General features: G+C 40.8%; 1 protein-coding gene across 8 annotated transcripts in view; it reads left to right on the top strand.

Moving 5' to 3' along the window:
* Nucleotides 1-23,988, top strand: part of atg13 (autophagy related 13) — a 78,145-nt gene extending 54,157 nt beyond the window's left edge. For 5 of the 8 annotated variants that reach the window (XM_033039192.1, XM_033039194.1, XM_033039196.1 and 2 more), the window contains 7 exons: nucleotides 741-857; nucleotides 8,416-8,555; nucleotides 11,190-11,307; nucleotides 13,841-13,918; nucleotides 14,691-14,804; nucleotides 17,111-17,239; nucleotides 23,461-23,988. In XM_033039192.1, coding sequence (XP_032895083.1) covers nucleotides 741-857; nucleotides 8,416-8,555; nucleotides 11,190-11,307; nucleotides 13,841-13,918; nucleotides 14,691-14,804; nucleotides 17,111-17,239; nucleotides 23,461-23,538 — 774 coding nt within the window. In that variant the 3' untranslated portion in view covers nucleotides 23,539-23,988. The remainder of the gene's footprint in view (nucleotides 1-740; nucleotides 858-8,415; nucleotides 8,556-11,189; nucleotides 11,308-13,840; nucleotides 13,919-14,690; nucleotides 14,805-17,110; nucleotides 17,240-23,460) is intronic. The other 3 variants (XM_033039198.1, XM_033039199.1, XM_033039197.1) reach the window with 1 other exon arrangement.
* The last annotated feature ends 3,234 nt before the right edge of the window (nucleotides 23,989-27,222 follow it).

The following is a 27,222-nucleotide window of genomic DNA, read 5'->3' as shown; positions in this document are numbered from 1 at the left end:
GTAATCAAGATGACTTGCTAGAGAGGGAGAAGCCTGGAGAGAAGCCTAACATATGACTTTGAGAGGAATTGAATCTTTTGGACAATCATAAAAAAATCCTAATTTCTTCAGATCAATAAATAGATTTCTTGTTTATTTTTGATTGAGGACTATTTAGTACAAATCTGGATGGATCATCTATTGAGAAGACTGATTTGTGCACCAGGTACAGATCAACAGTCAAACTTAAGTATAATGGGCACTCAAATGTGGGTCTCAACTGTTTTCTATAAGGTTCATCACACTGATAAGGTGATTCCATAGCTTTGGAGAATCTGTTTATGTACCAGGTAGCATATGTCACAGGATTTCCTTGAAAGAAGTGCAAATTGCATCTCTATTTTTCTGCGTATAAATTTTCTGGTGCCTCCATCTGTTATGATATTGGTTAGTTCATAAAGTCAACCGTTACTACCTGAAGAGGAATGAAGTCTTGTTTAACAGCTGGTGGGAGAGTGATAGGGAAGAATGAAGTCTAATCACTGCACTAAGAATCTGTATATAACCATGACAAATAATTTTTAGATTGGAATAGTAATGAAACTAAAATATCAAAATTCAGAATTTGTGTGGTTTGTAAACCTTGCATTGTAGTCTTGCTGTGTTGTCAATCCTTTGTTTCCTTCTTGTTCCTTGTGTGCTCACTCTAATTACAATTTAGATTCTGTCTCTGTTTTCTGTGCCTTTCTTCCTTCTCCCAGCTCTACAGTTCCCGTCTTTCCTATCTGCCCTTTGCTACTCTCGGTGGTGGTTCAGCTGACTTCGCCTATTCCCCAGCAGCTTTAACTGCTGGTGTATCTGCTGCTCATCCTCATCAGGTAAACTCAACATTTCTTGATTCAAAGACTTAACTTTAATCAATAGTGTCAATTAAAAGGTACCGTAATTTCAATAAAACAACATCAGTATTGAAAAAACCCGGGCAATCTTCCTTTGCTGGATTCAATTAGGAAACAATAAATAAAAGCCAAACATATGAGTTAGGAACAACAGTGGGCCACTCAAGTCTGTTCTGCTATTCATTAAGATTACAACTGATGTGATTGTAATTTCAATTAATTTGAGTTTGCCTGTTGTAGTCTTTCATCCCCTTGTTTACCAACAATCTTTCTAGATTTGCCTTAAAAATATCCAAAGAATCTGCTTCCACCGCCTTTTGAAGAAGAGACTTCCAACAGTGTATGACTGAGAAGAAAATTGGAGATTTACTTATTTTGAATTAATAACCCATAGTTCTAGATTCTCCCATACGAGGAAACATTCCAAGTACATCCTGTGAAGACCCATCAGGATCTTATCCTGCTCAAACTTCAATAGGTTGGCTTTAGGTTGCTCTTTGTAGGACGTCTCAAAATAAACATAATTGACTGAAACCTATGTAGAAAAATCTCTGATTGGTTGGGGGTGGGATGAAACTACACACTGATCATTTAGAATGTGCTTCTTGAAAGATGATGGAAGGGAAATGAATATGCATTTGCATAAATAAAGTTTACTGCCCGTATGAAGGTGCAGGGACATTGAAGCTAAGTAGCTCTTTCACAGTTGGCATGAGCTTGATGATCTACATGCCCTTGTTATGCTTTACAATCTTACCATCTTGCTTGCTTGGCTGTTAAAAATTGAAGGCAACTAGTTGCAAATTGAAATTACAGTACTTAAGATGTATTACTTTGCAAGTGATTTATATCTTTAGAGTAAGAATGTAAAGATTCAGATAAATACAAAAGTCTGTCTTTAACAGAGGGACGAAATACCACAAATTTCAGTCATGAATGATTTTGGACTGGTATTTTAGGACAAATTTGAAAATTTGATTTGTAGATGCTGAAAATCTGAATTACAACAGTAGATGCTGAAAAACTCAGGACGTCAGGCAGCATCTGTGAGAATTTTAAAAAAAAACACAAACTTGCTATGATTCATTAAAGCAGAAGAAAAATCCAAGAAAGTGGTAATTTGTATTCGTAAGGCTCCATTATGCATTGAGAAATGATGGAACCAGCATTTCACCATTAAGTACAGTTGCACAGGGGAGGGAGGACCAAGCCATAGCCATCACACAGAGCAGGTTTCTTGGACATATTTGAATACTTGTATCTGAGCCAACTTAAGATATTGAATCAGGTAATAATAGATTTTACTGTAACGTGTCAGAACAGTTCTGATGCCAGTAGCTGTTACAATGACAGTTCTTTGTTCTTGGCAGGGACAACAACCTGGCTGCTCAACACCCGGCTTGAGATCTAACTATTCCTTTGGTTTATGTTTCATTTGCAAGAAGAAGGCAGGGGCATGAAACATGTAGAATCTGTCCGCTAAATAAGAGGTTTAAATATGACATTTTTTGCTCTTTGCTGTCCAAGATTACATAAGTGGTGTTAGGTCCAATAAAATAATAATTATAATAATAAACTTTATTACGGACTCGAGGTCCAGACAAGGGGCAACATTACATAAAAATGCATTGCATATTGAAAAATATCATAAAATACATATAAAATCTTAGTATATCACTTATAAAAGCATCATAAATTATATATTTTAAAAAAAACCACAATACATGAATTAGAAATCCAGATTAAAAGAATGATCAATGTCCTACAACGATACCAGTGTCTCCACAGCTGGGATTCGTAGTGTGTAGTGCTAACCCTTCTGTTTGACAAGGCAACAATAATTACATTTTTAGAGTCTTTAGAATAAGACTGAATGAAACAGAATTCTATCTCTAAACTCCACTATTTCCCTTCTCCGATGGCCCTATGTTCTCTTACTCTGATAATCTCCAGTGCTGCTGTTTCCTCGAATGCAGGAAGGCCAACTCTTCTCTCAACCTCACTCAAGTGTTTTGATTTTTTTTCCTCCTGCAACTCTACTTGTGACCAAACTAGTTGTCTGCATTTAGTTCATGCATTTCAGGAAAGAAGTGACAGAAGAGGGTTCAAAGAAGGTTCAGAGGGAATATTGCTTATGAAGGAATATTGTTGTCATGAATAATTGTTCAGGCAGGGTTGCTTTCATTGGTGATGAGATCAAGGGAAGAGTTAATTCGCTTGGGTGAAGTTCAAAGAGACCTCAACAGGGTGAATCAGAAGAATCTTATCTGGCCCGGCAATTAATAGTGGGCAAATGTTGAGATAATCATTAGAAAGAATAAAGGGGATTTGAGGATAATGTCTTTCATCCAGAAATTGCTCGAGATCTTGAGCTCTCAATCTGAAATAATGGCAACGGCAAAAGTCCTCAACACATAAAGAATGTACTTGCAAGTGCACTTATGTTCAGTCTAGTTCAGTCTTGCGAAATGAGGCTGATATAAATAGTATTTTTATAGTTGGCATTGATTCTTGCACAAAATGTCTCTTTTAAATTTTTGATTCTACAAGGGAATCCAAGACGCGTGAATAAAAGTAATGTTGAATAGACTTGTAGAACTGCTCCAAAGGGATGTCAGGATGTTGTTACTACTAGTTTGAGGCCTGATATAATGTTATGGTCAGTTAGTCAGTGGATAGTGCATTTTATAGAAATGCCAGAACCATCTGTTGAGCCTTCCTGAGGTGCCGTGGGCCTAACTCAACGAAACACCAATGAAGGGAGGTGCCCACTTGATAACCCCAATGGTATACTTGCATCTACAGTTTTGTTTTAAAGCTAATTAATATGTAGGGTTTTTTTGCTTTTTTTGCAAATTGAGTCATTTTTTGTAAGTTGGTGTATTTCGTTGTATAACACTGGTTTGGGCTTGGTTTTCTTAGTTGAGCGCTTATCCAGGAGTTATGGCGCAAGTATTGTGTTTTAATTGTAATTTACAGTTGACATTGATTCTTGCACAAAATCTCTCTTTTAAATTTATGATTCTACAAGGGAATCCAAGACATGAATAAAATTAATGGCATGTGTTGAATAGACGTAAAACTGCTCCTAAGGGAAGGAAGGATGTTGCATAAGGTGAGATTGAAGTGTCAATAAACTGTGAGGAAGTGTTTTTCTGACTATTGGGCACTGGAGCAAATGACATTCTGCTTTGCTGAAAATGCTATGTCAAGTGCACCTGAAAGATAACTTGCTATTTGGAATAAGTGGTTTGGAGTACAGGTATTACTCACTAAAGGATGTTGGTAAACATGCCAATATTCTCAGGTAATTATCTTCTTGTAGCTACTAAATCTAGGCATAGGAGAACATATTTCTTTTGCTTACTTTCATGGCAATCCCCATTAAGCCACCTTAATTTTTCTGATAGACATTATCCTCTCATTAGTAATCTGATGCCCCTGCAGGTCCTTGCCATCATTGTCATGGCACCCATTGAGGAGTCACTGAATCGTCGCTATCTTTGACGTGGTTTGCAATCCATTCTGCATCTCCTTTGTATTGCACAGCCAACAAATCATGCTACTTTTCAACAGTTAAAATGTGTTTTGTGCATTATCATAACAGCCACTTTATCATACGAAATGGGCTATGTAATGGAAAGTCCAAATTCACCCTTTACTCTCTATCCTCACGTGAACACCAGATGAGGTACCAGACTACAAAGTATCTCAGTTTGAGAATGCACCTTCAGGAAAATAGCAGAGAAATCAGCGAACAAAAATAAAGGAAATCAACTTTTTAAAAGATTAAGTGCACATTCATCCTGTACTGCACAATAACCTTTCTTCATTAAAATGCTTTGTCCAATAGGTGGAGAAACTGGTCATTGTGCATATTTACCCCAGCCTAAGCAGCCTTTACTCATTGAATTTCACCTATTGCCGTAACAGGGAATGGAACATCTGAATAGCAAAGATACCTATGTCAGACTCCAAGTTATTGACTCTAATTCTCCCTTCAACACTATAATCCCAACCAAGCTCATCTCCAAACTCCTGGACCAAGGATTCAGCACCCTGGATCCTCAACTTCCTGACCCATAGAACAGGTTCAGTGAGGATCGGCAAGAACTATCCTTCATTATTACTTCTCAACACTTGTGCTATAGCCCCTATACACTCACCACTGTGCGGTATGTGCGGCTAAATCCTGGACAACACTGCAGTGAGCTGGATGATAAAAACAATGTCAAAACTGAGTACAGGAAGCCGAAAGATTGCATCAAGACAATAACTTCTCCCTCTGTCAGCACGACTAAGGAGCAAGTTATTGACTTAAAGAAATGAAGTGGTGTACACACCCCTGTTAGTATCTTTGGTGCTGAAGTAGAGATGCTCATGAGCTTCAAGTTCCTTGGTGTAAATATCACCAACAATTTGTCCTGGACCAGCCTCATTGAAGCTAAGGCCAAGGAAGCACCACCAGTGCCTCTACTTCTTCAGAATATTAAGACTGTTTGGCATGTCACCAAATACTCTCGCCAACTTCTGCAGGTGCATTGTAGAAAGCATCCTATCAGGTTGCATCACAGCTTGGTTTGGCAACAACTCTACCCAAGATCGCAATAAATTAAAAAGAGTTATACGTCTAGTTCGGTCCATCACATCATCACAGTCAGAAGAAGGGTCTAGACTCAAAACATCACCCATTCCTTCTCTCCAGAGATGCTGCCTGTCCCACTGAGTTACTCCAGCTTTTTGTGTCTATCATCACATAATCCAGCTTTCCACCTCCTCCGCCTTAAATTCCATCTACGCTCCATGCTGCCTCAGGAAAACAGCCAACGTAAACGAGAACAAGATTCAGGAACAGGTTCTTCCCCATTGTTATCAGACCACTGAACGGTCCTCCCTTAAGCTAAGGGTGGAGTCTCGATCTTTCAGCCTACCTCATAGCAGCCCATGCATTCCTTTTTTATCTTCATTTTCTCAGTCAAGGACCTGTCCGTCTTGGCCGTCACTTACGCGACAGGCCGGTAGTGACTGACGTGTGACGGTCGCGCGCGTCGTCATGCGTCCACACAGCCGTCTGGAGCGCGATACGTAATTTGAAGATAGACAGAATGGATGATGTTTCGGGTCGAGGCTCTTCTTCAGTCTGAAGAAGGGTCTCGACCCGAAACATCACCCATTGCTTCTCTCCAGAGATGTTGCCGGTCCCGCTGAGTTACTCCAGCATTTTGTGCCTATCTCCAATCGTCTTGGCTCCGCTCTGGGGGTAGGAGTGGGGGCTTATCCAGATTCGCAATGGCCGTGAGCCCCAGGCCGAGCTCGGCGATCGCTTGCCTGCTTCTGCTGCTGTTGGAGGTGTGACGTTGCACCCCGCCAGGGTCTTGGGCCTGTCCCACTTTGGCCATCAGTTATGCGACGGGCCGGTGGCGCGCAAAGATTTTGTGCAGGACGAAATCTGGCGTGCACTGCGCAACTCCACACTCCTCCATGCCACACCACGCGCCTGTCCTGCGCTATCCACACGCTAGCAGGTCGAGTAAATGGCGCGTGAATGACGGCCAAGTGGGACAGGCCTTTAGCTGTTATATTGCTATAACATTGTAACACTACATTCTGTACTCTGGTATATTTTACTTTGCATTACCTGTTGTACTTGTTGTAATGGCTTGATTGTACTCATGTAGAGTATAATTTGACTGGCTAGCACACAGAGTTTTATCTGTATCTGTTTCTCGGTTTACGTGGCAATAATAAATCAATATTAGTACCAAGATTCTAGCAAAGCATGTTTTCCTAGTTCATTTATCTTCGTCAAAATTATTTCCCAAGTCTACACTTGCTGTACAGCTACAATAAATATAATTCCTCCTGCTCCTAAAAGGCCATTTCAGGGTTTTTGTCTTTCATGTGTTGTTCAATTTTAACACGCTATGTATTTGTTTCATGTGAAAGAGAACTAGTTGTCCCTGGAAGATGCAGGGAATGTTTAAACAACTAAGGATCACGGCAAGGCAGGGATGATAGCAGCAGCTCAATTGTATTTTGTGGTTTTTATACCCACCAGTAGCTAGTGAAATGGACCGTCAGGTGGGAGAATATATTGATGGTTGAAGTCTACTGATGGCTATAAAGAGAAAGATTAGGTTGGTAGTAATGAAAAGCCTGTGACTTAATGGAAGAATGCTAGCGACTGGGATTGAGTGAGATAAAAGTGTTCTTCAAGAGCCTAGGTGGAGCACTTCTCCTGACGCATAAGAGGACCAAACAGCTACTCATCCTGGTGATCTAGCAGCTTCTAACTCCATTTTATTATCAAGTAAACCCAACCCCAGAAAAAACGAGCAGTGCAAATTAAGTCAGATTCACACAAAAAGCTGGAGTAACTCAGCGGAACAGGCAGCATCTCTGGAGAGAAGGATTGGGTGATGTATCGGGTCAAAACCCTTCTTCAGACTGAAGAAGGGTCTCGACCCGAAATGTCACCCATTCCTTCTCTCCAGAGATGTTGCCAGTCCTGCTGAGTTACTCCAACATTTTGTGTCTATCTTCGGTGTAAAACAGCATATACAGTTCTTTCTTACACAAATCAGATTCACATTTGCACTGTACGAGCCCAATGTAAGCCTCCCACCCTCATGAGCGGGTTTCTTGTAACACGTCAGGTGGGACTTGCTGGTCTCTACTTTGTAATCTCCATTGTCTGGTGTCTGCTGTAGGAGTATAAACATGTCACATGTTTCAACATGTCACGCTTCCCATGAATATTATTTTCTCCTCTAGAATTTTTAGTGCATCTGAGGAAAAGAGTGAGAACATAATTTGCTCTGTAATTTAACAAGATCATGACTGATCTGAATTCCATCTTTTCCTGCCTGTGTCAATCTATCTGAGCCTTGGAATATCGCCTCCATTGTGGTGGAGAATTCCAGAGATTCGCAGCTCCCTGGGAGACGGAATTCCTTCTCATTTTAGTCTCAAGTTGTCTACTCTTTCTCCCAAGGCTCTAACCTCTTCTAGATTCCACGTCCTTTCATTAACCAGACCTGAAAGAACCTTTCTTACAATATCTACTCTATCAAGCTCCCTCTGGGTATTTTGTTTCAATGGTATTACCTCTCATTCTTCTAAATTTTAGAAAAGAGTTGAGCGTGAAGTGACCCTGCATCAACTAGAATCTGTGAGGGTTGTGCATTAACCAGAGTGTTCCTATTCTTCCAAACACTGCTCCATGTTGCATCCTGAAACCCTGTGGCAAACAGTATCATTTAAAATCCACTGTATTTTACATTAATGGAGTACAATATCAAGAGCTAAAGTTTTTTTTAATGCAATGTACTGATGTACATATAGCACTAAGTGAGCTCAAAAAGCAAAGCTGCAGCCAAACATTTCAATAGTGCCTAATTTGCTTTTCTCCATGACTGCAGTGGCATTGTATTTCACTCAAAGTGTATTGGTTAAATTGCATCTGAATTTAATTGAAGCTTCCACGGTAAGTGATTTGGTCTTGAATATTCCCCTTTCTTCTGTTCATAAATAACAGATGGTGATTCCTGGCAAAGAAGGTGGTGTACCTTTTCAACCTCAACACCCTGCCCATGGTACCCAGGCTGATGGTGACAGGATGCCAACCAGTAATCCCACAGATATGAATCAACAGGTGGCAGCAACTCCTTCTAGCAGGTACAGTCTACAGAACTAACAGTAGCATTTATGATGGTAATGATTGTATAATTCTATATCATAGATTATAAAATATCTGTAAAATGTAATGAGCACCGATTCAAGGCAGTTTTATTTTGGTTGGGTTCCCTCCTCATTTCAATTCATCTAGAAGTTCCTTGATTGGCAACCGTTCCCAGATCAGTCTCATAAGTTACTGCCTGAAATTTTGTAATAAATTAGCAAGCCGCTGTGAAACAGAATAACTGCTACCTCATCTTAGCACTGTTCACTTGACTTTCGAACATGATGTAACAAATTTATTCCATATCTTACATCATTCATTTATAAATGGACTGTGGAAATTAATACTGAATTAATTCACAATAAATATTTCGGTTCAGTGGCAAGAAGCAACAAGATAGTTAAGTGCTAAACTATTTATACTAATTCAAGTGTAATCAATCCTTTTGGAACATGTACCCAAACGGGTTATTTCGAGGCAATGAGCTTGTCTGGCCATCATCTGGACGTTTATGTAGAATAAGTTTGTAAATACTTCTCTGCAACTTGATAGATAACCTGCAATTCTTTTTTTTAAATTATTATATCAAATTGAATGACATTGAGAGCCCCTTTTCCCCTCTGTGACTGTTCTTGAACTTGGAGCAAATGGTGGTGTTCTTCCATGCCATAAGGAAGGGTTCAGAGGAAAATATACGCATGCAGCCTAATGTGGATTAATTTAAAGATACAGTATGGGAACAGTGGGGTCCATGCTGACCGTTGATCACCTGTTCACTCTAGTTCCATGTTATTCCCACTTTCTCCCTACATACCCCGGGCCATTTTACTGAGGTCAACTAACCTACAAAGTCTTTGGAATGTGGGAGGAAACTGGGGCATCGAGGAAACCCACATAGGTCATAGTAGAACGTGCAAACTCCACATAGACACCTTCCAAGGTCAGGATCAGCCCCGGTCTCTGGAGCTGTGAGAGAGCAGCTCTACCAGCTGTGCCACTGTAATCTAGTTATAAGTTCCACCCAAAGTTCGTGGCAGAACCACTCAAAATTGGAAATTGTCGGCCTTATGTTTTTGCTTCTCTGCTCAAGGAAGGATACACCTGCCTTGGAGGAAAAGGAACGGATTTTACCTGCTTGGCATGAAGTTTTTCTTGGTGGAGATTAGATCTGTGCTCTTTGGAAGAATTTGGATGAATCAAGTGATTAGATTGACACACGCTTACCTTTGACAGTTTCACTGGCTACACCTTCCTTGTGCAAGTCGACCTGGTCACCAAGGAACAAGAGTGCAGAACTTAAACTTGACAAAATAAGCCTTTTACACAGATTTAAAATATTAACAATTAGTCAAATTATCTTTAAAATGTGAACAAAAAATTAAACCAAAATCTGTATGATTTTTTAACTGTTTGAAGTCAAATAAATGTATGTAAATGAACCTTAATGCTAGCTTGTAGAGCTACTGCTCACAGCTCCAATCACCCAGATTCAATCCAGATCGCCAACACTGTCCGTGTGGATTGGGAGGTTAATAAAACACACTGAATTACCCCTAAAGGGTAGGATGAGTAGAAGAATCCAGGAGGAATTAATGGGAATATGGGGAGAATAAAAATGGGATTAACGTGGCATTAGTGTAAATGAGTACTTTATCTTCAGAACAGATTCAGTGGTCCAGTGGTCTTGTTTCTGTGATGTATAACTGCAGCTTTATCTGTCTTGCACCTGTTCTTCTCCATTGTTACTGCGCCAGGTCTAATCTGACTCTGGTTCAGTGGGCAGATTCCCCAACAGACAAGCTGGGATTGCAAGAAATTGGAACTCTGCCTATGGTCTTCATGGGGCTTCCAACAATGCAGCTTAGTTAGCAGAACCACCGCCAGGAAGTTCAGAACTTGTGTGCTTGTGTGGGACACCTATCACTTACTTCATTACACCACCACCTTGAACACCCCTGACTCTCCCAACCCCAGACTTGTAGAGCATACAATTATTTTCAGGAAAACCTGGTTTACAATTACCTTCTTTTGCTTGCGTATGGAATGCACAGTCTAAAGTTGTAGGACAACTTGGTCTATTTGATCTTATTTGATTGTGCACGCCGGGTTGATTGCAATTGTCGAAACAGGGCGGACCACGTGAAGGTTGCAATCTTCCACCCCTACAATTACCTAAAATTCTTGAATGGTAGGTGCAGATAATGTTTTGCTCAATTGTGGTTTAGATCAGTAATTCAAAAGTTCAGACCTTGGCATAACTCACTTAAGGCTGAGATAAGAACGTTTTTGAACTTTAAAAATTATCTTCTCTAAATGTATAAATATGTTGAATCATTCAATATATATTTAAGATCAGAGATCAATTGATTTTTGAATGTTAACATATTTGTGGAATAAGGTGAGTTGAATTGTTTGACTTTGATCAACCTCGATGCTATTGAATGGTGGAGCAGATTTATACAGAATCCAATCTTAGACCTGTTCAACAACAAATATGGTTTTAGGCAGAAATGTTGGTTTCCTCAAACTAAAATTCTTTAACTGTATGAGAACAATGAAATATAATAAAACCATCAATTAATTCTTTAGTAGGTTTGTCTGATCAGTCTTATCCTTTATTCGTTTTAAAGTGGCGAAGCAGAAATGTTATCAAAGAGCAGTGAAGGGAAGAGTGGATCACCACAAGACGCACTAGAAACTACCTTCACCAGGAAAGTGGGAGCATTTGTTAACAAACCAGCCGGTCAGGTATGATTCTAAACATGGCTTGGATTGAAGAATTCTTTACTTTTGACACTACATTGTCAACATGTTACCTCCAAGAACTTGTCATAACTGCATTTCATATTAGATGTTCAACATTTATGGTGCTGTTTTGATAATTTTCAGCTGATCATACACTTTTTTAACTGAAATACACCTTGATATATGTGTTAGCATAAAGATATTAACATTGCATAGTTAACAGGTCCATAGAGCATCCATTATCATGCCGTTATGCATGGCTCGTACCATATCCTTCACCCAAACTATTTTGTTGGGGGGAAAAAAAGAATTATTTATGAATTTTAGCATGGAAAACATTTCCGGCATCCTCCTCGGGAACGGTGCCAAATAAAATATGATACTGACCCATAAAGAGATTTGGGAAAATGACAGGTTGTAAATGAATGTTTTAAAGGATCAGTATGTACTGTAGAGTTTCAGGAACTGATGCAACACAGCAGCCAAATAGTCAAGTGATTAGAATTCCGAATATGCAATGAGTCAGAACAACAGAAACACGGAAATTTCAAGGATTTATCGAACTGATGTAATTTCTACAGGAACAGATGATGAGGTTAGGGTGGGAATTTGATTGCGCAAGGATGTGAATTTTGAAATCAAGGCATTGCTAAACTGGAAGTCTACAGAGATCAGTGAACGTGCATGATGAATGAATGTTAACTACGTGATAATGAATAGGAGCATTTTATGTTTAGAAGTTTCTTAGAAAATGGAAACTTGTCTGGGACAGCACATGAAGAAATCAAGTTTAGAAGTAACAACAGGGTGTTTTTTGTGTATCTTCCATTTAAACAAGCATCTGTAGTTCTTTCCCACACATCCCGTACACCCATCCTGCTCTGTGTGAAGAAATTTCCCACATTTTATTCTGGCAACTTTAGTAAGCGTTCCATAGACCGAAAATGTACCTCTTAATAGCTACCTTTCGTGGATGAAAATGTGTAATTTTAGCCAATCCAAATGAAGCTCACTAATTTTACAGTACTCCACCTTATTTTGAATCAATTTTTATTGCCTATTTAACCTTTTGAAAATCAAGATTCATAATATTGACAGGACTCTAACCTTCATTTAGTAATTTACCACTAAAATAAAATTAAAATGGTTTCTTTTCTTGCAGTCACTTTTCTATTATCATTTCCCAAAATCAACACTAATCCATCCAGGGGTTGTCGTGTTGATTTTGTCCCTAATAATTCTGATTGGAATCTTACAACAACATGTTAAATTAAGGCACTCATGATTTCACAGTTCTACTATTAAGATATCATGGGCATTTCAGTACATGTATATAAGACATACAGCCTGATCTATTTCAAGATCCTTTTTGCCAGTTTGGATGGACTACTTTGAATTTAACCTCGGCAATTATCCTTTCACTAGTGATGCAAAGCTAGCTTTGCAGTGACATCTTAGTTTAGTTTAGAGATGCAGCGTGGAAACAGGCCCTGCAGCCCACCGAGTCCGTGCCGACCAGTGATCCCCGCACACTAACACTATCCTACACACTCTGGGGACAATTTGCAATTATGCCAAGCCAGTTAACCCACAAACCTGTATGTCTTTGGAGTGTGAGATGAACCCGAAGATCTCGGAGAAAACCTCCATGGTCACGGGGTAAAAGTACAAACTCTGTACAGACAGCACCCGTTGTCAAGATCGTACCCGAGTCTCGGACTCTGTAAGCCAGCAACTCTACCGTTGCGCCACCATGCTGCCTGATGGGCAGTGGCAGATGAGACCTTTTGCTGGTTCTTGAGCATCCACTGTAATAGACGAAACCCTTCAATGACTGTTAAAGCGAAAAATATGTTATTCTTTTTGCTTTAACAGGTAAGCTTTATAACCATAGCCCAGATTTCAACTGCTCTAATAGCAGATTTAATTTAATGGTAGATTTTGGTTTTGTCACAATCTTAAAGTTGCTTCTCAATTCAAATTAACTGGTTGCAGTTCTGTTTAAGAAAGAACTGCAGATGCTGGAAACATTGAAGGTCGACAAAAAATGCTCGAGGGTGAGGCAGCATCTGTGGAGAGAAGGAATTGGCAACATTTCGAGTCGAGATCCTTCTTCCGACTGAAGAAAGGTCTCTATCCTTCTTCAGACTGGAGAAAGGTCTCTACCCGAAACGTCGCCAATTCCTTCTCTCCATAGTTGCAGTTCTGTTTAAAGTGAGAAAGTAGTGATAGAAATTGAATTTTAAGCATTAAATATATGTTTAACCATTTCCTCCTGTTTGTTAAGATCTCTGTCATGTATCTCAATGTTTCACAGCCTGGTTGACATTTAAAAGTGATAAAGCGAATGATTACAGATTACATTTTTTAGAAATATGTTTTTTTTAAATTCATGCTATGCCCAGATCTGTCCACACACCAAACTGAAGACATATCTCGACCCGAAACGTCACCCATTTCTTCTATCCAGAGATGCTGCCTGAGTTACTCCAGCATTTTGTCTCTATCTAACTTTATGTTTTCCTATTTTACACAGGGCACTGCGTTCAACATGGATCTGCCATTTGCTGTATTTGCACCAAAAACTGTTGAATCTGAGGACACTGATGTCATGGTGAGTCTCGCAGCAAACATCCTGGAGTAATCTTCAGAAACTAGAACGGATTTAAGGCTGCTTTAGAACGTCTTTTGACATACGCTCGTTGATATAAAACGCCACCTAATGGGTGAGGGCAGTTAACAAGTATTCTTACCTGGCCAAACCAGTGGACAAATGCCTCAGTTCCACTTTTTTGCATTTGTATATCTTTCTCAGATCACTCCTGGATCAAATATTCTTTATCTCTATTAAACTTGAGAGCTGAATACCACTGTGACTTATAATCTTCCCATATTTCGCTTACGGTTGGTCCTTTCTACCTCTTTTTCCAAAATCTGTTTTATGTTCTGAAATATAAGATATCGGATCCTTGTCTTACCAGCATGGGTTATTATCCACCATTCCAAGCCTCCAATTCAATGAATTAAATATATTTCAACAGGCTGATTTTCCTCAATGAAGATATGCAGGCAATCTGCAGCAAGAGGCTTTGTAAATGGTGCAGTCTACCATGCTGTTTTGGAATGTGCAAGAACATTTTATTTTGCTGTACTTCTGCTGCCGTGTCCTTCCTCCCGGGAGCTGACAAACTAAGATTCACGAATGGGTGCAAAATCATGACCTTACGTCAATGTTTTGTCACTCATTAATGCAGTATCTTAGTGTGTCATCTGACATTGGCTGCCTGCCACTTTATTTGTGTTTGTGGATTCTGTTTACCTAATTGTTGCAGTTTAGCGAGCTATTACATCTGAATGGATAGCATCTTTCTGCTTTATTAACACAGGTAAATCCCCCTGATTCCCCAACCCAAGAATCACCCCTGCATGCAAGTCTTCACTCAAACCAGTCCAGTGGTAGCAGTGGCCTCATACAGGATGAATTTGTTATGGTGGAACTTGTAAGTCATTTTTTTCCTGGCATTTTAGCTTTTTGTGTAATCAATCATACAAGTAACGTCAGTCATAGAATGCAAAAAAAATATTATGAGCATAAGAAAGCACAAGATGTTCAATGCAATGAAAATGTTTTTTTCTTAGACTTGATAAATCTCATCTTTTTAAACTCTAGTTCCAAGGAATCTTCGAGGGGAAGGTTTGCAAATTAATGCTGAAAAATTAGCAAAAGCACTGTCAAAGCTACAAAAGTTGTCAACAAAACATCAGTCCAGAGAACTATATTCAAATCACACAGGTTGCTGGAGGTTTTCAATTTACCTATTTAAATAAACCTGGAATTTAATGGAAAAACCTGGTACCTAGATCATAACCATCAATCTGTCAATTTGTCATAAAAATGTATCAATTTTACCAATCTCCTTCATAGAAAAGCATTCAATATCCTCACCCACTCTGGACCATGATGTGACTCCAGACCTACTAACGTCCCCTGAAATGTCTCATCGACTACTCAATTTGGGGGCAATTAGGGATGGACAACAAATGACAGCAAAGCCCCCAGTTAATGAACAAATAGTTTCAAAATAATGAAATATACCATAATCAAGGAGCGGTTAATTAATAGAGCTTGGGGAAGCATCCCCATTATAGTAAGAACATTTCCATTGAAAGTTTCGTCACTTGGTGATAAAGATATGAATTGGGTTTTATGTGGTAAAAAAAAGCCAGGTGTACATTAGGAATGTGTGTCAGTGGCAGGGCAGGCATGTGGGACAACTCGCCTCCAGGTTGAACAGAATACTGAGGTTTTGTACCTCCAGGTGAAGCCGAAGGAAGTTGATACAATTGGCTAAAAGCAAGTCAATAAGAAGGCAGTGGAAAATTGACCTTTTTTTCCAGGAGTATTAAGTATTAAAGAATAAATACAAACAATTTAAAAAAAACAACAAAAGTGCTTACACTTGAAGTCCAGCAGCCTTTCCACTTCATGGAGAAGATCGCTTTGTGACAGATCCACCTTGTAGAGATTCTTTGAATGAATTCTCCAGGATAATGAAGGTTCTGATGTCCGCCACTAGATCACATGAAGGCCCAGTGCCCGACCACAATTGGGACATAATTTCCAGCAGTTGAATGTCCGTAGCCACACAAGTGCATAGAAATTGTTACAGTTATACTGGAAAATGTCCTTCCGCATCCACTCCGCTATGGGGAGCAGTTTTCTTTTAACCAATACACCACATTAATTGGTGGTAGACAAAAATGCTGGAGAAACTCAGCGGGTGAGGCAGCATCTATGGAGCGAAGGAATAGGCGACGCTGCCTCACCCGCCGAGTTTCTCCAGCTTTTTTGTCTACCTTCAATTTTTCCAGCATCTGCAGTTCTTTCTTAAACATTAATTGATGTTGAGTTTTATCTATTGCATTTTTGACTATTTTACCATACTATCTATACCATCTTGCAGTTTCCTTTGATCCTCAGAATTATTGAGTTCAGCTTCTGTTATAAATTTGAATACCTTGACTTGTCATGCATTTCAACTTCCAGCAGTTCTATTCAATGTAGTTTGAACAAGTCTTTGATAATATGGGATTAATTCACTTTGGTATTTTTTTTTTGATGTCTGAACAAAGATTAGCATAACACAGAAGTTAAAACTTCAACTGACACTGCCTGGCTATATTTTTTGTCATTTTTTCAAAATCAAAAAGATTCTTGAAAGTGGTCAGGCAGTCAAACATCTGAAGGTGCGAAATGTCAAATCTTGAACATGCTTTCCAAAATTACCCCAGAGGAACCGTTTTCTCTTTTCACAAAGTTAAGTCTAAGTTTACACACATTTACATGTCAAAAGATAAAAACATTTTGCATTGCAATTAATTCCTGAAGGATGTCAAATCATCAAAGTGGAAAGTTAGCTGGGCCAGCTAACTCCTATGGGGACAAATAATTATTTCTAGACACATCAGCAGGATACTGTTCTTGTGTTTGGCAAATTAGCATCAGTTTTTATGCATGTTGATTGTTTTTTAAAGATTTACAGACATTTACTATTTTGAACCTTGAATGGCATTTAGTTCAAATAACATTTGATCAGGACCACCCAAGTTTTTCCTTTTTGTTTCCATAGAAGGCTTGTGAATCTACTGTATTTTCCAATCATTTCTCATTTAACAGCCATGATTAAGCTAATTTGCTGCTTGTAAATCAAGTAGCTCATTTGCATCCCTATCCTTGCAATCTACTTATTTATTTAAAAAAAAACAATAACATTGAATGTAACAAATTTCTCTTCATCTGGTTTAGAAGCCTGCCTTTTCCAAGGATGACTTTCTGCCCATGGATCTTGGCACCTTTTACAGGGAATTTCAGAACCCTCCTCAGTTGTGCAGTCTCTCCATAGACATCAGCGCGCAGTCAATGGCTGAGGATCTGGTAAGAAATTAGTTGGGGAATTACAACAAAACAAGAATATATCAATCATTTGAAGATATAGCATAAAAATCCAATAATAGACATGAATCAGTGTGCATTGAGTTTGGCCCCGGCATTTTTGACAGCTGCTGTTGTGTTCATTTTCACCCTGTGGTCTCACGTCTGTGATCATAATATTGTGCCCTGCTGGAGAGGAAGTAGCAAATATCCATCTGTCAGCAGCTTGATACCACAACAGAAAGCCAGAGTTCAAAAATGAAGAACTATTCCATCAGTATTTTAATGATACAATTTCTGGTCATTCCTTTTAATATAAAGTTCAGGTGTCAGATTACTAATTGTGGAACGCCGATACAATACAATGCTGCTTTAATTTTCTGCTGGTTTTTGTTTTCTACTGCACTATATTGTCATAGAGTGATACATGTGGAAACAGGCCCTCCCACCCAACCTGCCCACACCGGCCAACATGTCCCTGCTACACTAGACTCACCTGCCTGCATTGGCCCATATCCCTCCAAACTTGTCCTATCTAACTGTTTGTATCTGTCTAACTGTTTCTTAAACGTTGGGATAGTCCCTGCCTCAATTATTTCTCTGGCAGCTTGTTCCTTTGGGTGAAAAACTTACCGCTCAGACTCCTATTAAATCTTTTCTCCTTCACCTTAAACTCTTATCCTCAATTCATCTACTCAGGGCAAGAGAATCTGTGTTTCTACCCGATCTATTCCTCTCATAATTCTATACACTTCTATATGATTACCCCTCATCCTCCTGTTCTCCAAGGAATAGAGACCCAGCCTACTCAACCTCTGCCTATAGCTCAGACCCTCTAGTCCTGGCAACATCCTTGTGTCGTTGCTTCAAGAAATTATTTATGCTGTGAAGTTTATTGTCATAGCATTATTGTAGAAGGAGTTGAGTGCAAGAACAAAGATGCCTTGTTCCAGTTGTGTAAGGCATAACATTGTGTATAGATCTGGTCTCCTTATGTAAGGAAGGATGTGATAGAGGAAATGCTGTGATTGCTGGATTAAGAGGAGGGTTAGAGGGTCACAGTTTTCCTGGAGGAGAGGTCAGGTAGACTGAGACTTACTCTGAGGTGTTTAGAAGAGTGATAGGTGTTTTCATTGAAATGTATAAAATTCTTGTATGCTCTACTGCTTGTAGTTTTGGAGTAGATTTTTTGCTTGACTTAGGTATTGAGAGCCAGGAGCCACAATCTCATATTAAGGGGTTGGCTTTTCAGGACAGAGATGAAACTATATTTCTTCACCCTGAGAATAACAAGTCTTTGCAATTCCCAACTCAAGGCGGCAATGGAGGTTCAGTTACTGAGTATATTGAAGACTGAACTCAGCAAATTGTTAGATGTTAAGGCAATTTAGGGTTTGTGAAAGAAATGGCACGGAGGTTAAGAATCTTCTTGAATGACATGAGGGATCAAATGGCCGCCTTCAGTTATTTCTTATCTTCTTATGCAAGATTACTACAGAGTAAATCGGATGCCTGGGCAAAAAGGATCCTGAACAGCTTTAATTGTGACCACTTTTACTGGCATTTTCCTGAAGGAACATAGGAATTACTTAAGCATTCATCATGATATTGATAAGAATCATAATCAATATAGAAAGCCAGATTGAAAAGATACAGAACAAAAAAGATGTGATCCCAGTCTGTAGAAGGGTCTTGACCTGAAATGTCACCCATTCCTTCTATCCAGAGATACTGCCTGACCCGCTGAGTTACTCCAGCATTTTGTGTCTATCTTTGGTGATCCCAACACTCTAGCTTTCCCCCCAGCGATCCTCTGGAACTGAAGCCCCCAAGGCTATGGCAAGATGGCGCCTGCCTGCGGCGACTTTTGCGAAGCTCCGGAAAAGAAAAGGCTTAACTACAATTTCCAACAACTTACCTGGATCAGAAAAACGGCAGAAATCGGTGCCGTTTCGGAGAAGCTGCTGGAGCACCTCAAGGCTCTCGCAATTTCGCGATCTCCCGCAGCTGCAGGAACCCCGGACTTTAAATTTTCCCACGCTGACTGTGGAACTCCCGACCCGACTGAGGATCCCAGGTACTGTACCTTGAAACCCCAGGATGACCCCCAGAGCCGACGGGCTGGATCTTCCAGGAACAACGGAGCTGGAGCTGCCGACTTTGAGGGAACCCCTGTTCGTTACAGAGCTGGAGCTGCCGTCTGTGAGGGAATCCCCGTTCCAGCGCAGGTCCGCAGAAACAGCAAGTACAGCAAGTACAGTACCTGGAAACAAAGGGGAAGCCTCCATTGTGTCCGGAAACGTGGCCGACGGGCAGGACTCCAGGTCAGAATGAAGCGCAGGGGACTTCGGCCCCCTCTCCCTACTATCCTACTAGCTAATGTACAGTCCCTTGAAAACAAAGTGGAAGACTTAAGGGCAAGACTGCTTTATCAAAGGGAGCTGAGGGAATGCTCTGTGTTCTGTTTCACAGAGACATGGCTCACCCCCAGCTCCCCAGACTCAGCGGTCCAGCCTGAAGGGTTCTCCATCCACCGCATGGACCGTACCCTGGCATCTGGGAAAGGGAGAGGAGTGGGCGTCTGCCTCATGGTCAACTCTGCGTGGTGTTCAGACGTGGCAGTCCTGTCCAACTCCTGCTCTCCACACCTCGAACATCTGACAGTGAAGTGCCGTCCCTTCTACCTCCCAAGAGAATTCACCTCCGTTATCCTGACCGCGGTCTACATCCCACCCCAGGCAGACGTCCGTCTGGCACTGGAGGAGCTGCAAGCCGTGGTCAACAGACACCAGACGTCTTACCCCGAGGCATTTACCACCATTGCTGGGGACTTCAATAAGGCGAACCTCAAGAAATCACTCCCCAACTTCCACCAACATGTCTCCTGCTGCACCAGAGGACCTAACACCCTCGACCACTGCTACACTACCATCAAGAATACCTATTGTTCTATCCCTCGCCCTCACTTCGGTAAGTCCGACCATCCGACCAGCAAGTTGAAGTGCTGCTTCTTCCTGCCTACAGGCAGCAATTAAAGAGCGCACCCCCAGAAGTGAGGACAGCACAGAGCTGGTCGGGGGGGGGCAGAACAACAACTACAGGACTGTTTGGAGTCTGTAGACTGGGCAATGTTCAAGGACTCGGCAACGGACTTGAACGAATATGCCACAGTAGTTACAGACTTCATAAAGAAATGTGTGGAGGACTGCATCCCTACAAAAACCTTCCGAGTGTTTCCCAATCAGAAACCTTGGATGAACTTTGAGATCCGCACTCTTCTAAAGTCCAGACACAGGGCATTCACCTCCAACGATACAGTGGCCTACATGAAGACCAGATACGACCTTGGTAAGGCGATCAAAAAGGCCAAAAGGGACTTCTGCTCCAAGCTGGAGGATGAGACAGATGTTCGGCAGCTGTGGCAGGGCCTGAATACAATCACCTCCTACAAGGCGAAACCAGGAGGCAGCTCGAATGTCGGTGAAACATCACTCCCTGACGAGCTCAATGCGTTTTACGCACGCTTTAACAGGGAGAATACTGATGTGCCTTCCCGATTCCCCATTCGCTGTGATGGCATTTCAGTCTCAGTCACAGAGGCCGATGTCAGGAAATCCTTCAGAGGGGTGAACCCACGAAAAGCACCTGGTCCTGATGGTATACCCGGTCGTGTTCTAAAAACCTGTGCGGACCAACTGGCGGGAGTTTTTACGGACATTTTCAACCTCTCACTTCTGAGGTCTGAGGTCCCGACCTGCTTTAAAAGGGCATCAATTATACCGGTGCCCAAGAAGAGTAAGGTGACGTGCCTCAATGACTATCGACCAGTGGCACTAACGCCGGTGGTGATGAAGTGCTTTGAGAGGTTGATTATGGAGCAAATCAACTCCTACCTCGACAAAAATCTGGACCCACTGCAGTTCGCGTACCGCCACAACAGATCAACGGTGGATGCGATCTCGCTGGCCCTCCACTCCGCACTGGACCACTTGGACAACAAAAACTCATATGTCAGGCTGTTATTCATTGATTACAGCTCGGCATTTAACACAATCATCCCCTCCAAACTGGTTACCAAACTCGCAGAACTGGGTCTCTGCGCATCCCTCTGCAACTGGATCCTCGACTTCCTCGTCCACAGACCACAGTCTGCTCGTATTGGTGGAAATGTGTCAGCCTCGATAACAATCAGCACGGGAGCACCTCAAGGCTGCGTGCTCAGCCCCCTGCTGTACTCACTCTATACCCATGACTGCGTAGCGAACCACAGTGCGAACTCCATCATCAAGTTCGCTGATTACACCACCATCGTGGGGCGAATCACTGATGGGGATGAGTCAGAATATAGAAGAGAGATCGAGCAACTGTCCATATGGTGCCAGCGCAATAACCTGGCCCTCAACACCAGCAAAACCAAGGAACTGATTGTGGACTTTGGAAGGAGTAGGAGGGGGACCCACAGCCCCATTTATATCAACGGGTCGATGGTTGAAAGGGTCAAGAGCTTCAAATTCCTGGGCGTGCACATCTCTGAAGATCTTTCCTGGTCCGAGAACACTAATGCAATCATCAAAAAAGCACATCAGCGCCTCTACTTCCTGAGAAGATTACGGAGAGTCGGATTGTCAAGGAAGACTCTCTCTAACTTCTACAGGTGCACAGTCGAGAGCATGCTGACCGGTTGCATCGTGGCTTGGTTCGGCAATTTGAGCGCCCTGGAGAGGAAAAGACTACAAAAAGTAGTAAACACTGCCCAGTCCATCATCGGCTCTGACCTTCCTTCCATCAAGGGGATTTATCGCAGTCGCCGCCTCAAAAAGGCTGGCAGTATCATCAAAGATCCACACCACCCTGGCCACACACTCATCTCCCTGCTACCTTCAGGTAGAAGGTACAGGAGCCTGAAGACTGCAACAACCAGGTTCAGGAATAGCTACTTCCCCTCAGCCATCAGGCTATTAAACCTGGCTCGGACGAAACTCTGATTATTAACAACCACTTTCTGTTATTTGCACTTTATTTGCAGTTTATTTATTCATGTGTGTATATATTTATATCATGGTATATGGACACATTTATCTGTACTGTAGTAAATGCCTTACTATTTTTCTATCTGCTTAAGCAAAGCAAGAATTTCATTGTCCTATACAGGGACACATGACAATAAACTCACTTGAACTTGAACTCAATGCTCAGGTTCGCTTGGTGCAAGGTCCCACACTAGACACAACTTATCTGTTCAAAACTAACAGGGCATTTATGCCTGTGACATTTTGTAAATTTTCTTTAACAAAAAACAGAGCGTTTCTTTCATTCAATTTATCTCTTTGTCAGCCTGAACAGACTTTGAGGAGATGGCATACAATGCATTACCCGAGAAGTATTGCACAAATTAAATTCAAAATTGATTTGAAGTTAGGAGATGATCAGCCATACAAGATAGAACAGTTAGAAGTGCCTAGTGGTGCCAAACAGTCTGGGTGTGCTTCATCTAACTGTGTAGATCATTGATTTGGATATAAGATTAAAGTTTGTGCAGATACTAGCAGTATAGAAAGTATAGTGAATTATTTTGTGAAAAAGGAAGCTGCAGGAGAATATTGACAAAATATTGACAAAATATTGACAAAATAATAACCAAAAATAAATTATTGATGAATACGAGAATTGTCAAATGTGAGATGGAGTATTTTAACTAGGATAAATGACCAGAGAGAGATGTGATACCATAATTTGTTGGCAAATGTGAATGAGGTGTAGAATATAATAATCAAGATGTAATTGAGAATTTAAGTAGAACACTGGTAAAATCTCAGTCACACGTCAGCATTTAAGAGTAGATTGAACATGTGGTGGAGGAACAAGAATAAAGAAATATGGTCAGCTGGGCATTTACATGGAATTAATTTAGGTTGAGTGAGAGTTCCGACCAGCACCCTAAGAGATCTTCCCGATCTTCAAAAGTGCCAAGAGTCTTGTAATCAACCTGAAGGTCAGCTCCTCCAAAGACACTCCCAGCACTGTCGCACCCCATCACTGCTCCTTGCAATATCAGCCCACTTTAGCTGCGCAAGTTGAAGTCGGGACTGCAATCCCACAATTTTGGTACAAAGTTGAATCTTCTTACAATCGAAGAATAAGAAAATGTGAGCCTGCAACATTTTTCTAAAACTATGTTAAACAATGGAGAACATTTATTTGTTGATTTTCTCTCTTTATCCCAGGATTCCTTACCTGAGAAGCTGGCAATCTATGAGAAGAATATGGAGGAATTTGATGCCTTTGTAGACACCCTGCAGTAACCATTGACAATATCTGCTCCGGCTTCAGGGACAATACCTGCACCAAGATGAAAGTTGCTTTCCTTCTATAAATAAAATGTATATATTTTTAGAAGTACAGAATCCCCTTATTTCTATAGATGTCTATCTACAATCTGTAAGTACATTTTCTAGTTGCACTTGCTGATCTGCTATAATTGAAAAGTGAAAGTCTACCATACTGTACACACCTGTAAATATCTTGTAAAGCCAAACAATATTTAATCAATGTATTTCTTTATATTGATGTAGGAAGTTGTGTGTGCTTCTTGTAAGTCTGGTTATATTCAAGGGATAGTTTTTAATTTAAATTATAGCATGTTTGTTTCAGACCGATGATTTGTAGCTTGTCACTTCACTGTAGAAAAATTAAAAAAATGAACCAATTGGGCCAGTGGCAACTGGGTCCTCTGGGTGATAAAACTGTGAAAATGCATACTGTTTAGAATTTATAATCTCACAACTACCTTTGCATTTTGACATGCTGATAAATTAGTGTCATCTACTTCATAGAAATGTCACAACGAGATGTGCCTTCTCCAATTAACTGTAATTCGGGGATTTCCATGCAGTTCAGATTCCAACTGGTACATTGTATGCATGATTGCAGCATGATTCTTTATCCCAAAAAGAATGCCCCTTTTTCATTTGACATCATAAGATATCTTGATAGGTTAGAGAATTAAAGCCATGTCACACTTGAAAATGGTTGCCACAGATCAATTGTGTAATCTTGGATTCAGAAATGACTTATGTGGAAGGATTTATGTGGCCAACTCTTCGGTGGAAATTCAAACAACTTTATGGTGCGCAAGAACTTTTCAAACAGTTCCCGAAGTAAATGACTAAACGCAAAGAGAATAAATAAATATTAAAAGAAAATAGGCTGGCTGTCTGAACACAGAGGCAATCAGTAGATTCAGTGAGTCTCGCCCATCAACTCTTACCTGCCCTAACCCACAAAACTCCACTGTTTTGGTTGTATTTCCAATTGTTTTTGGTGTCAACAAAGACAGCACAATGGCACAGCCACTGCATCAGAGCTCCAGCGATCCAAGTTCACTTCAGTCCTGATTGCATGGTGTTTGCACATTTTTCCTGTAATCAAATGGATCTCTTCCGGGTGCTTTGGTTTCATCCCAAATTCCAGAGATCTGTTTGAGGTATGTTAATTGATCAATAATGGATAGATGAATGGTTGAATCTGAGGAGTAGATGGGAATGTAGGTGGGGTAAAATGGGATTTTTGGAGTTGGGTACTTATCGGGCTGGATGGACGGTGAGCCTGAGGGCCTGTTTCTGTAGGTATGACTCAAATTATTCCAAAACTGTTAATATTAGAGAAGGTTTGTATGCTAAAGGTGAATGAGCCTCTGAAAGCACATTTTTAGTATTTGCATTTCTAAATTTCCACATTAGCTCTATATCTTCCTCCATCTCTGAGAACTCTGCACATTCAGCTCTGGACTATTTTGCACCTTCACCCAAGCTCTCACTCCTAACAAATGTATTGCCTTTTAGCCACAGCAAGTTCTCGTTTCAGCACTAAGACCCGTCATTTGAACTAGAACAGAGTGAAAACACCATCTTTCCCAGTTATGATTAAGGATCTTCAACCTGAAACTAACTTTGTTTCTCTTTCCACAAATGCTGCATGACCTGGCAAATGGTTTAAGCATTTTCTGGGGGGTTTTTCATTTTGATTTTCCACCATCTGCAGTTCATTTTTTGATCGCCATGTCTATGGCTTCCTCACCTGAAAACATGTTCCTCCTGAACCAGCACCTGCCTGTCATCTATTAAAATCCTATCTGAAACCTGCTAACTGAGACAACTACAAGGCAAATTCAATATTGGCTTTCAAAAGGGAAAAATAATATTACCAGTAAAATGAAGCTAATTGACAAACACTACAGAGAAAAGAGCAGGGAAGATGATTGCAATGGACTGCTCGTGCAATGGACAGTTGAATCACTGCAACTTACGTACTGTCCACTAGATGGCAGTGAGATCCCAATTATCACCTGAAAAATGGTGTATTAATGATAATGGTCAATTTAATGGTACTTTATTGCCACATGTACCTAGCTACGGTGACATTCCTATTTTGCATATAGTTCAGTCAAAATTCACTGACAGGGAAGGAACTGCAGGTTCGGCACATTTTCTAATTTAATAAAATTCAAGTGAGTTCAGCAAACAGCTTTTGATCCAATGACGAATTGCATTTCAATGTATAAAAAGTACTTGGTCAAGAGCTATGCTTTATTTATATCAGCTGCTCTGGTATATCTTATTTATAGAGAAAAAAGCTGGTCCACGTGGGATGAGGGGAATGGGTGCATGGGAGGATCAAGCTCTCATCTTCATCTAGACCCAGCCTGAGTTGGATGCATATCGTAATTTCTTCATTCCATCTGGAGCAGCATCCTGGTGCTCCTTACCATAAGAACACAAGGAGTGGGCCTCTGAAGCCTGCCCCACCATTCATGATGATCATGGCTGATCAATGCTGGCCTCAGTTCTTCTTCTGTACAAATTCCCCCATAACCGTAGAAATTAGCATCATGGAAGCATCTTCACCAGAGGTCACAATAACTGTTTATCACCAGCATCATCTTGAGGTCAATAAATCAAGTCAAGAGTGTTTAATTATCTTATGCGCCAGGACTGGGAACAATTAAATTCTTACTTGCTACAGCTTCACAGACATATTAAATGCAATTGCACAATAATAATACATAATAAATTATCAGTTATTCTAGATAAAACCCAACCATGATACAGATCTACCACCGATATTTCTGCATGTTTGGTTCTAGATTATCCATTTTGCCAGATCAAGGCCTCCAAGAGGAGTCACGCGGTACCGGAACAGTTTGCCTAGGCTGCCGGGACCACATTTCTAGGGAGACTTCTGAGGGGGATTTCAAGTGCGCTCTCATAATTTTTTCCGGATTGAAGGAGGTGCCAGATCACCAGTTGCCAGAAAATTAGTGGAGGACCTGTAGTAGAAGCCAAAGTATGGAGAGCAACCTCAGTAGTGCATAGCAATTTGGTGCTGTGGTAGAGTTGTGCAGTCGGGCTGTAGCTCAAGAGCCTGATGGTGCCAGCCTTACTGGGAAATCACATGTCCATAGAATGCGTTTATTATATATACCGAAGCAGAAGGTTGTGTAGACCTTTCCTAGATTGGCACATGCTGAGCAAGCGGTACTTCTTGTCCACATGGTAAATTCCCCTTTCTTCCCCATTCCTACTGCACTAATAGGCAGGAGTAAAATGCTCTAAATGGATGTGGAGGTGGAAAAACCTAACAGGACACCATGTAATGTTCTGTAATTTCTCAAACTATGCCTCATTTTATTCATACTCCTATCAGTAAGAAAGGTCTCAACCCGAAACATCATCAGTTCATTCCCTCCACAAATTCTGCCTGATCCGCTGAGTTCCTCCAGACCTTTGTATTTTGCTCAAGATTCTAGCATCTGCAGTCTTTTGTGTCTACATATTATTTCCCCAGTTCAACTGGAATAAGATAAGGCACTTCAAAAAAGTCCCTGGCCAAGACACTGCAATTCCATATTAAGATCAAGTGGTATCTCCTGTGGAAACAAAACTTCGTTTTCTGACCACAGGAAGGAGCACATGAGGTAGTTGGTCCAA

The sequence above is a fragment of the Amblyraja radiata genome, chromosome 20, assembly GCF_010909765.2.
Source record: "Amblyraja radiata isolate CabotCenter1 chromosome 20, sAmbRad1.1.pri, whole genome shotgun sequence".
Taxonomy (NCBI): domain Eukaryota; kingdom Metazoa; phylum Chordata; class Chondrichthyes; order Rajiformes; family Rajidae; genus Amblyraja; species Amblyraja radiata.
Note: the sequence above shows the minus strand (reverse complement) of the source record. Positions and strands in the feature narration are given on the sequence as shown.